The following is a 10,951-nucleotide window of genomic DNA, read 5'->3' as shown; positions in this document are numbered from 1 at the left end:
GGGGAATTCTATATATTACTGAAATGGTAGCAGCTATTGTTTTGCATAATGCCTACCCAATCCCAAATTGATGCAGCAGATGGAGGAAGGGAAAACAGGTTACATGCCTGCAGTGTAAATGTACTGCCAGGCTTTGCTCTGCCAACTACCTAAATGACTTGCCATGCCTCTGTTAGAGTGGTTTCTAAGAGGATGTGAAACTGCAGTTTAGATTGTGATTTATGAGTGCTTTTCATGTCAGAAGAGTGTGCTGAAGCATAAGTTTATCTGCAGGTACCAGCCCTTGGGTTTAAAATAATTGTTTTGTAAAAGGCAAAATATTTGTCATTTGGATACAGAAAACAAAGAGTAAGCCTTGATCAGAATCTCCTAGAAAGACGCACCTTGAAAAATCACATTATTTGTATAATCATGTTATTTGCCACTTTGTGACTTTAAAACAAAGAAAATTCAAATAAAAATTTCTCTGCTTTATTTGCTTCCAAATTAATTTTGCCATTTGCTATTTTATGACTTCACATTCTCAGCTTTCACACCAGCACTTCTGAGACTGGGGTATCCTAATTTTCCTGATGCACACTTAAGATCAGATCTAGGAACTTAGGAAACTAGGTGTTGAGTTCCCCCAAACATGTGCCTCTTAAGGACAGTCCTGGGAGCGCTGAACCTGAACAGTTAGAAGTCAATCCTGCTTTCGGTTCTACTATGAATCCTGGGCTGGATTTGATGAAATAACATTTTTGAAATCTGCAGAGTTTACTACCAAAGTCAGATTTTTCTGTAAAGTATGCATGATCCATTGGTCTGTACCTGTTTTACTGCAGGCTGCACATAAAAAATAATTTCTACAATATTTCCTATTACAAATCAATAATTACTTCAGCAAACTTTTTAATTTCAAGGACAGATATAAGATTAGTGAGGGACAAAACTGTGTGAAACAGGCTGAGATTCAGAGTTTACAGTATACTGGCCTAATATGCACTAATATACTGTTGGTTTATACCTGACAGAGTTAGTAGCTAAGCATATACAACAAACCCAGTTTAAAGCTGTGAAGCTCTAACTAGCCAAGAGCCAAGCTGTTTTAAAATAGTCTTGCTAAATATTTTCTAAAAAACACCCCACCCATTTCAAATCTAGGCAAGTCTATGTATGGCTAACTTAGGAAAGAAGAAAATGGTCTTATTCCACCTTGAATTTCTGCTTCCCAGGAATCCCAGGTGCTTTCCAGTGTCCTGTGCTATAATCAAACCTACCCTTTTCCATCCCCAGGCTGTGCCCCCTATCCTTGCTGACCACTACAATGCACTGACAGGTATGGGTGCCTCATCCCCATCCAAGCGGTTGTAGGCCAGGCACAGGGACACAGCTGCAGGACCAGGGCCTTAGCTCCAACCCCTGTTGTCACACCTGCTTGCTATGACCCAGAACAAGGACTTGCAAACTCCATGATGAACATGATAAGGCTCCTTGTCTGAGTTGTTAAGATTTATCTGCTTCTCATGGTGAAAGCAGCTTAATAGGTAAACGGGCTTGTCATCCCATCCCAAAACATGCACATTAGTATGTTCACACAGGATCTGTGTGATGGAGCAAGGAGATGAAGTTTGCTTCAACTTGTCCCAGTAAGCTTCAGTTGTTCTGGTGCATTTTGAATGCAGCAAAACTACTTGTACCTTTTTCACCTGCACCTAAAGTAATCTGCTGTTCATTTAAACTACACAGTCCTTTTGTGAGATGATTTGAATGATTACAAAGACGTTTATGCTTGCCTGGAGTCTTAATCACCCCCTAGCACTAAAATGGGGGCTTGGTAGGTACCACTGCCTGCTTCACCACTGTATGCCCACAACAGCCTCCCCATAGCAGCATGACTCAAGGACTCACTGCCTTCCTGCCTGCTTGCCTACAACCACCATTTCCTCCCCATCTCTTGATCTCTGCTGCCAATCCACATGACCTGACAGCAAAGACAACAAATTGCCACCATGGGACAAGGGGCTCAGGCATTTCATCAAGGGTGGTATTATACTATGGCCTCTCCCCTGTCTTTGGTATTTCCCTCTCATTACCGTTGCCTTCATGGATCCTTTCCATGCTTGCCCTTTCATCTGCACTACTGTCAGCCTTTGCTGACACGGTACCAGCCACATCCCTCGTGAAGCCAGTGCATCAGACAACTAACCTTTCCTCTCAAGATGTCCTTGTCAGGGGTTTAAAATTCAAATTAAATATACCTTCACCAGTTTTCCCACCTGTGAGGGAAGGCTATCAAGTGCTGTGACACCAGCCAGGGGGTAGGTAGACAATTACAGGGAAAAAACTCGTCCTAATTCTGATCCCTTGAAAACACTACTCCTGTTTTCACCATGTGTCACATTTAGCTCCTTTTTGTGCGTTTTGAAGATGTCCCCCTAACCTAAAAAGAAAATAAACCCTCTGGGATTAAACCATCCTGCTTTTGCAATCCTTCAGCTGCTGTACTGCCACTGCAAATCAGTAGGTCACACTTCTGTATTCCCACACATCAAGTCAGCAGCAACAAGAGAGCCAAATGAAATCTTTCTACCCATTTGGTTTCTGTGGTCTAATACCTGCCAAGCATTTGACCACAGATCTTTGGCTTGTGTCTACAGCCTCCAGGACCCTGAGCTGTCTTGCCTCCAGCTACTAGCTGAGCCCACAACAGCTTAGCTGGCATGGGCAGCACAGGCAGTGTGCACTCAGTTCACTGAGGCCATAGGCACATTACATTCAGGTCGGATCTCCAGCTCTCTATAGGTCTTGGGGGAAAAGGGAATCCACTGAGCAACTGATTTGTTTTTGCAGAAATATGTAACAGCTCTTTTTAAATTTCTGTTGCTTTTCCTACATAATGATGATTCCATTTAGGGACATCTATAGAAACACTGACATATTGAAAGTACTTTTGGAAAACAGGAGACCTAGAAGAGACATTTTGCAAGGCACACCAATCCGCCAAATGTATGAAAATGAAATGTGAAAGAGTAAACATTTTTAAACTGATTTTAAATAGTTTTGAAGTCAGTGGAGCATGCTGCAAAAATCAGCCTTCTAGTTTTATAAGAAGTGTGCAGTTCTCCATCACCTCCACCCTGACTTGCACAGAGCATGGATCAGTCTTTCCTTGAATGAAGTCAAATTAGAAGTTGCACACCAAGACTGCACCTAAGGCACTTCTGCCCCAAATCAGTCCAGGAGATCAGAGAGAAAGTCCAAAGCAAAAACTCCACCATCCTGAAATGTGCATATTGTGTATGTGGGTCCTTGACATTAGCTGTTTCATTTTGTAGAACTCCTCTTGGATCAGTAGAAGCAGTCCACACCATCTTATAATGCAAATATGGTTTATTGCAACCTATTCCGTTATTCTGGAAGTTGAGAGGATAAACTGAGCAGTGCAGGAGCAATCCTTAGCAGCTGCTATCCATGTGGAAAAATACAGATAGCTCCCCATCTGATATTACTACTACCATTTACTAGAGAAGCATCTAGAGGCCCTTGATAGGGATTAGGCCACTATAATAGGCACTGCTTGGACTTAATAAAGTAGCCCCTGCCTCAAATAATGAAGAGAAAATATATACTGAGGTACAGCCTATTTGTAAAAGGAGCAAGACAGAGATTACTGCTGTGGTTATACACTTCTACAGACCAGGCATAAATGGGGTCACAAGTGAAAAATTCCTTTGGTGTCATTCTCACCCAGATTCATGTTCACCACTAAACTGCAAATAATCTGGCAGAGTTAGCTGATCTCAGCTGAAGCCAGCCCTGAAAATGCAAAAATGCTAGAGGTCAGGAGCCAGGTGGGATGGAAAACTGGGCAGGGAAACCTCCTCCAGCCTCCCTCTGCCAGCTGCTGTTTCTGAAAGCCTCTGCCAGGAGACCTATGCCTTTCTAAGCTCTAAATCCACCCCTGACAGCTACTGAATATCTTTGATTTGTATGAATAAATTTCAAAATGTCCTGTGATTACAGCTTCATAACATTCCGGAAGCAGATGGCAGGCACAGATGACACTGACAGTAGTTGTAAGTGTAAATAGGAGATGGCAGAGAGGAGTGAGGAGAGACCATGTTTAGTGTAGGAAAACCATGAAAGAAAAAGAGCTATTACTTTGAAGATGCATCCAAATAATGAAAGCAGGTAGAGAGGATTCAATTGCCACTAGGAGAGAAATACAGATCTCTGCTTCTTGAACTAACACAGTGTGTGCTTAAATGTCTTACTAAACAGAGAAGAGAGGGACAGAGAGAAAGACATTAAAATATTCAACTGCCCTTGACCATTAGGAATGAAACTCTGCTCTCCTAGGAAATAAACAGCAGTATACATTTTGGAAAGTAACACTCAGCACCTGGATAAACACACAATAAATCCCAGCTCCTTCCTTACTTCTGGACCAGGTGATAAAGTTCACTAGTCTGAGATAAAGCTCTTTTCTAAATCATCTCAGAATACAAAGTATTTATCTGCCAATCCCACCAAAGTTTTAAAAATCATTATACGCTCACTGCAAACCTTGAGGTGATGTTTACTTTTATTAAGATGCAAGTGGGAATGTGAAACCATCCATGGTACTAAATGAAGTTCTTAAAATGTCTCTTCAGAATACTTTCACTCTCACTCCAGGCAGCAAGAAGAGATTATTTCCTTCCTTCTCCAATACAAAGAATTAAGTAATAGAGAGGAAATCTCCTGGAAGATACTCAGTGTATCTTTCTCTTCTCCTCACCACCTCCCCTTCACAGATGTTTTTTTTAAACATAGCGTACATCAAAGTAAAAACTGACATGCATTTCCCTGAAGCTCTCCTACAGTTTTTTGATTTTGGAAATTTCATTTTCTACCTTATGATGATTATATGAGTGAGGATAAAATGCTTGCTTTGGGATTCATCTTAGACAGAGATGTAATAAACACTGTAACTTTGCACTGCAATGGAACAAATTCTTTTGTAGATGGGCAGGAAGGGACTGTGAGGATTAAATTATATCTGATCACTTGAATATGGATAAAGATGCTATATGATGAGTATATTGACGAGTGGAAAAAGAAAGAGAAGAAAAGAGGGATTGGTGACCTAGCCAGTGAAGTACTCACTGCAGTCCACCAGGTTTCTCAGTCCCATTGAGCTGCAGCTGTCTATTTGCACACACACATACAGAGTCCCAATTATTAATAAATAATTCATGATATTTTTCAGTTTTTCCTCAGTTAATTGCCAAGTGTGAGTCAGCATGAAGACTGAGTTACATCTACCTTGTACCAAAAAGTTTGTTCTTCCAGGTGCACAAAACAAGACAGAGATAATTTTAGCCATACCATGCTGTGCTGGATTACTTGTTTGCCTTTTCTCCTTGTGGGATGCTGTCGTTCAACGGGGACACCACTGAGGCTGATAAATTCACCTTACTTCCAGCTTCTAAGCAGGAAAAAATAGCTTTGTGTTGCCCTGATTTTCCTTTCATGAAGTTTATAAAATTCCAAAGTGCATCCATACCTAAAAAAGAGAAGGCCATCTGCTCAACACCTCTGTCTTACACATGCTTGCACACCAATCTCTGAAAGAAAGACCCTGCTCAAGTTTGTCTATCAACAACATCCAGTGCTTTGTCTTTCTTTTAAAAGCATCTTTTTAATTACTTTAGTGTCCTGACATGCAGTATGTCTTGACATACCCTCAGTGCATGAATAGCCTTCCTCTGCCTCATCAGAGTGGGGAGGAATTAATCCCAGAGATGCTGTGGCAGAGCCTGGTGGAGTGCGCAGTGAGGTCTGGGAAGTTGCGGTGACCGGGACACTCCTCTCCTAGTGTGGGCTGCGGCTGGGACCAGGACACTCCTTTCCTGTGCAGAGCCACTCATCCTCCTCTGTCATGCTCTTTGCTTGCTCTGGCTTGCCCATTAGCCCAGTTAGATAACAAAAACATCACTAGGCCACTGACAGTGCAGGCAGCAGACATCTGGAGTGTGGTTCCTCTATACTCCAAGTGTGCTGAAGATCAGAGCAGATCAGTTCCTGAGAGCAGAGAGCAAACTTAAGGGCGGTGTAGAGCAAGGCTAGGCAGCATGGTATCATGCAAAAGTAAGCTTGGTAAGGTTCTCTTTCAAGGTCGTATGGAGTAGGATTCATGACAGGCTCTTTCTTAGTACCAGGAGCTGGCATTGATGCTGAGCTCTGAAGTGTGCATTCAGCTAGATTCACTGCCGTATGTCTGATGGGCATCTGTGTAGGCATTATCTAGGTAACATGGGGACAATTATTGGTTAGCTTCCCACCTGGCCCATTTCACACAACTCATGATCTTTTGGGAATTTAGTGACACTACCTGAGCGTCTTTGCAATAGATATGTGGCACTTACACAGTATAGGCTTGTTGGTCTGCAAGACTGGATCCCCTCAATGTGCTGTTTATCTTGGCTGATGGCCACTGCAACCTATGCTTTGGCACTGTGGGTGACCCCTCTTGGCATTTTGCCAGTATCTTTGAAGGACTTAGGTTACAGTGGATTGATTTTATTTCAGCAGTTTATACACAGGCATTGACCTTTGACTGCTGGGTCCCAACAGCTTTGTTCATCCAGCATTTAGACTCACATCATGACAGTAACAGTTGAAAGACTTTTCTTCCAGCTATGCCTACAAATAAATAGCAATATCTAAAGAAGACAAGAGCACACCAAGAAAACTTGAATCAACCCCAAATGCAGTCAAGTCTTTCACATAGCAAAACCTACTTTCATCAGAGATGAAGACAGCCTTACCTTGTGAAAGAGCTTTGTTTCACCTCCACCAGCTTCTCTAGCATACCCAGTCACATCTTGACAGTGGTGGGAAGAAAGAGATAAAGCCCATTTCAAAATGGATGTATTTGTATGATTTTAGCAGCTACAGAGCAAGCAAATTTAACAAAGTGTCACATGTGGCCCTGCTGTAATGTTGGGAAAACACTGTCCAGACTGTCAGAGCCAAGGGTTTATTTGAATGTGAATCATCCCCTTTATCAACTCTCATGGGGATTGCAGTATCAACTTGCAAAAATTGGCAATGTCACCTATGCTGATTATTCCAGGATATTGGCACTGAGGTGTCTACTTGGACAGTAGACACACAGATAAAGTGAAACAGTTTTTAAAGAGAAAAGGAGATTGCTTCTGGGTGACCCAAGAGCTGTTCAATGCATTTTAGAGAAAGTATTGAGTGTACTGAACCTTTGGCACACAGAGGCTTAGGTTGCTTCTGAAATGCCATAGTTCAGTTCAATTTGTCTTGGAAATAAAAGGTTATAATTTTATTTCAAAATAATTGGACTGCAACTGCTGTTCAGGAGCTGTTTTACGTGCAGCTCAGTTGTCTTTCACACAGCTGAGCTGTCCATGGGTAAGGAATGGGATGGTTAGCTACAGAAGGTCATCTTATTAGCCCTCCCAAGAATAAATTCTACTGACACAAGTTGCCCTTCGCTTACACACATTTAGATTTTCAACATCCTTATTTGAGTTAGGAGTATGATTTTCCTACAGTACAAATACTGTGTAAATGTCTTTCCATAGCATAGAGACTGATAGCTAATTGGGCTAATTAGCTTAGTAAAGGTCTGCCTTTTTGTGGCCTAACAAAGCCTTATGAACAGAACTCTCCAAGCACAAACATGGCCAGGGGCCAGGCAGTCCTGAGGAGTGGTGTCAGCTTAACACTTAAGGGAATCCAGACCTCAATCTAGTTATTGTATCTCCATTTCCTGTTACACTGACCTCTGCATCTCTTTAAAAGTGTGGAAAGACTTTCAAGAGTTTTTAATTCAGCCAACATGAATGTTGTAATGTCCTCAACTGCCTCCTTCTTTTCTTTTAATGACAGCTTCATCTGTGACCTCTAAAGCTCCTCCTTGGTTTTCACAATTGCATTTGTGCTCTTTCCCTAAGATTTTATTTGCAGCCTGTTGTGAGTAAATGTGGGGAGAAGAAGAGAAATAAACTGCACAAGTTAATCCTCTGGCTTTTTCATCCGACCTCAATGTGTGTCTCCTCTACCTAAGTGCAGCAGCCTGGATTTCTCATGGTTTATTTCAGGTATCTATGCTAGCCTTCTATTCATACATAAATCAACTTCACTGATGTAGCGTTAGAACTTATGTATTGGGGTTACCAGGAGAGTGTAGCTCAAAAACTTTTATGTTCCAAAAGCAGTAAAACTTCCAATATTAAATTCCCACAGTATACTGCCTAGCTGAAAGGCAAAAATCTCATGCTGGTTAGTCTAATTGTCCACTAATAACAGACACATCCCCTCTACTATGACATACTACTAGAGTTATGATGGAAATTGTCTAAAAAGGCCTCTTCCTCTCGATTTTCTCTCTTTGCCACAGTAGAACAGCAGTACCACTATCTTTTTTTTTTCATGTACACCGTACACCTTGTATAAGGCAACAGTAGACTAAGAGAAAGGAAATAATGACTAGTTATTTTGTGTTTCATTCACTAGAAGAGTATTGCATCGAAAGTAGAATGGAAACTGTTATTTGAAATTTTATCTTTCTCAGGAATAAATGAATAAATAAGACAACTTTTGAATGATAAGAAGATGGCAGGTGGTTCACCATAGAGATATTTTGCTGTCTATCAAAACTGCATCCAGAGTCTTTATTCAAAATTGTGAACTATTAGGGCTCCATCTAAGACATCAAATAATGTTTCTGCTTGTCAGCAAGATGAATCATACAATGTGTCCTTCCTACTCTCAAGCACATTATAGGCTACCATATGCATATAAGCACACACCCCTGTGTGCTTCGGACTGCTTGGTTTAGATTAATTTCTTAATTTTCCAATTTCAACAGAATGCCAGCTCAGTCTATTTTACCATGTTTTCTGGTGGCACCATGTATCATATAATTTTATGATGGAAGGAGTTTTTACCCATAATAATGGGCTTGTGAGGTTTTCAGCTGCCCTTCCTATGTAGTGCTCCTGTGTCTAATACCCAGAATTTCATCACAAAGTTTTACATCAAGATAAGAAAACCACAAAGATCTGGTCTAAGCTGAGTTAAGATCGCCCACTTTTTGCCAATTCCTAGGCAGACCAGGCCTTAGCTTTGAACTAAATCACTTGAATGGCATAAGTATATTCTAAAAAACAGGTTGATAAAATGAGTATATTAACATATTCTGAATACAGATATGTGATTTTTGTGTTCTGTTATTTTGAGCCCCACAAAGCCAAAACTACATTAAAAACATATTGAATGGAAATCATGCAAATGCAAATCAATAACAGAGCCCTGATCTATTTATATAGAGATCCAAGTTAATATTAAAAAAGATGGGAATCAATCATTAAGGATATTTTGCAGTGTCACTATCTGTCTTATCACAAGCTCTCGTTGGGGTCACTGCTAGCAAATCCCTTAAAACACACTCTTTATACCCATGAAGCCATGCCAACAAATTAACAGCCCTGAAGCATGGTCCTTTCAGGAATTCTCTTTGGGCTGTGCAGCTGCCCACAGTTAACAACATGGACCATGGGAAAATAGAGAATGTTCTCAGCTTCTTCATTTGAAAGTGAGCTGTACTCTGGAAAACCAAAAAAGGAACAATTCACTTCAGACATCTGTCTGTGAAGAAAAATTTAGTGCCAGCATCTGGAAAATGTCTGATTGAAGCCATGCTGAAATTGGTTTTGAAGGAAAAGTGACAGTAATTAAAAAAACCAAAAAGGGCCAGGGATGTAATTTTCTTGTTCCTTTCATGATAGGAACTTCCACACCCTCTTATTTCAAATTCAGAAGAAATCACCTCCTGGGCTGCAGGTTTTTCCCTCTGCCACACTCCTCCTAAAATGGCATGGACTCACAGGGACACTCTACACAAACAACCTTTGTAGAAGTTTTCAAAACACTTTCACTGTTTTGGGTCCCTTCCAACTCATCATAACCTATAATTCTCTGATTAACATCTAGGCAAGGTGGCTTCATCCGCACGTGGTTCCTGCAATAAGTAAATAATCACAAATGTGTTCAATGCTAATGTGTTCTTTATGAATTAAGTCCTTATCTGTCATTGTGAGTGTGAATGATACTGTTTACAGTGATGGAAGAGAAAGAAGCCCTTACCACGAACATTTTTGCCACCTGACTCTCATTTGCCTGAAACATTAACAAAGTCTCAACAGCTCACCCAGGTAGCTGGCATAGGGAAGGGCACTCAGCATGCTCATTGCTATGCAAAGCATGATGAACAGTGATGGTCATCACCAGTTTGGCAATTATTTCTCCATTTTGTCATTTCAATATGCCTCTGAGGTTGCACAGAAAGCTCTGTGTCTCAGCCATATTTATGGGTATTCTCAGCTGCTTGCAGTTATTGTGCAGCTCTGATTAATACTTCCTTCTCTGTGACACAGAAGGAGCTGCATTCTAATACCATCCTCATTTTTTTCTACCAGATCCCATACTTTTGCATAAAAAATTCCCAACTTATAAATCAAGGAGGTAGGGTTGGAGGTCCATAAAAAGTGAGACCATGAAAATGTCATCACTACACGTTTTATTTTCCTGTCTACTCTTCCTGAATCTTCCAAATGTTGTTAGCTTGTTTATGGCTGCATTATTCATTTTGGATACCTTATTCTTAAGAGGTATTCTGGCCAGGACCTCCAGCTCCACTTTCATGGTTCAGCTTGTGTTTGCAATGGTTATTTCAGCTTCCTTCTTCACAGGCAAGTCCATCTGTTAGTGTCTGTGGTAAGCTTAGAGTATGAATCGAGTATTGTTAATAACGTTTTTTCTTTGTCTGGCAAAATTATTGTACTTTAGTCACACTATTTCTATGTATTCTACTTTCTTCAATGACCTATACTATTTTTCCTTTGACCAGAGTAGACATTAATAGGCTTCACAGAAAATCTTGGCAACA

At 40.8% G+C, this 10,951-nt stretch overlaps 1 protein-coding gene across 1 annotated transcript in view; it reads right to left on the bottom strand.

Moving 5' to 3' along the window:
* Positions 1-3,132: 3,132 nt before the first annotated feature.
* The window catches only part of LOC125320280, a 44,235-nt gene continuing 36,416 nt past the window's right edge, over positions 3,133-10,951 (bottom strand). Inside the window, exon 6 of the mRNA XM_048292413.1 lies at positions 3,133-5,530. Within this exon, the coding sequence (XP_048148370.1) occupies positions 5,367-5,530 (164 nt within the window). The 3' untranslated portion in view covers positions 3,133-5,366. The remainder of the gene's footprint in view (positions 5,531-10,951) is intronic.

This window comes from Corvus hawaiiensis, chromosome Z, assembly GCF_020740725.1.
Source record: "Corvus hawaiiensis isolate bCorHaw1 chromosome Z, bCorHaw1.pri.cur, whole genome shotgun sequence".
Lineage (NCBI taxonomy): Eukaryota > Metazoa > Chordata > Aves > Passeriformes > Corvidae > Corvus > Corvus hawaiiensis.
Note: the sequence above shows the minus strand (reverse complement) of the source record. Positions and strands in the feature narration are given on the sequence as shown.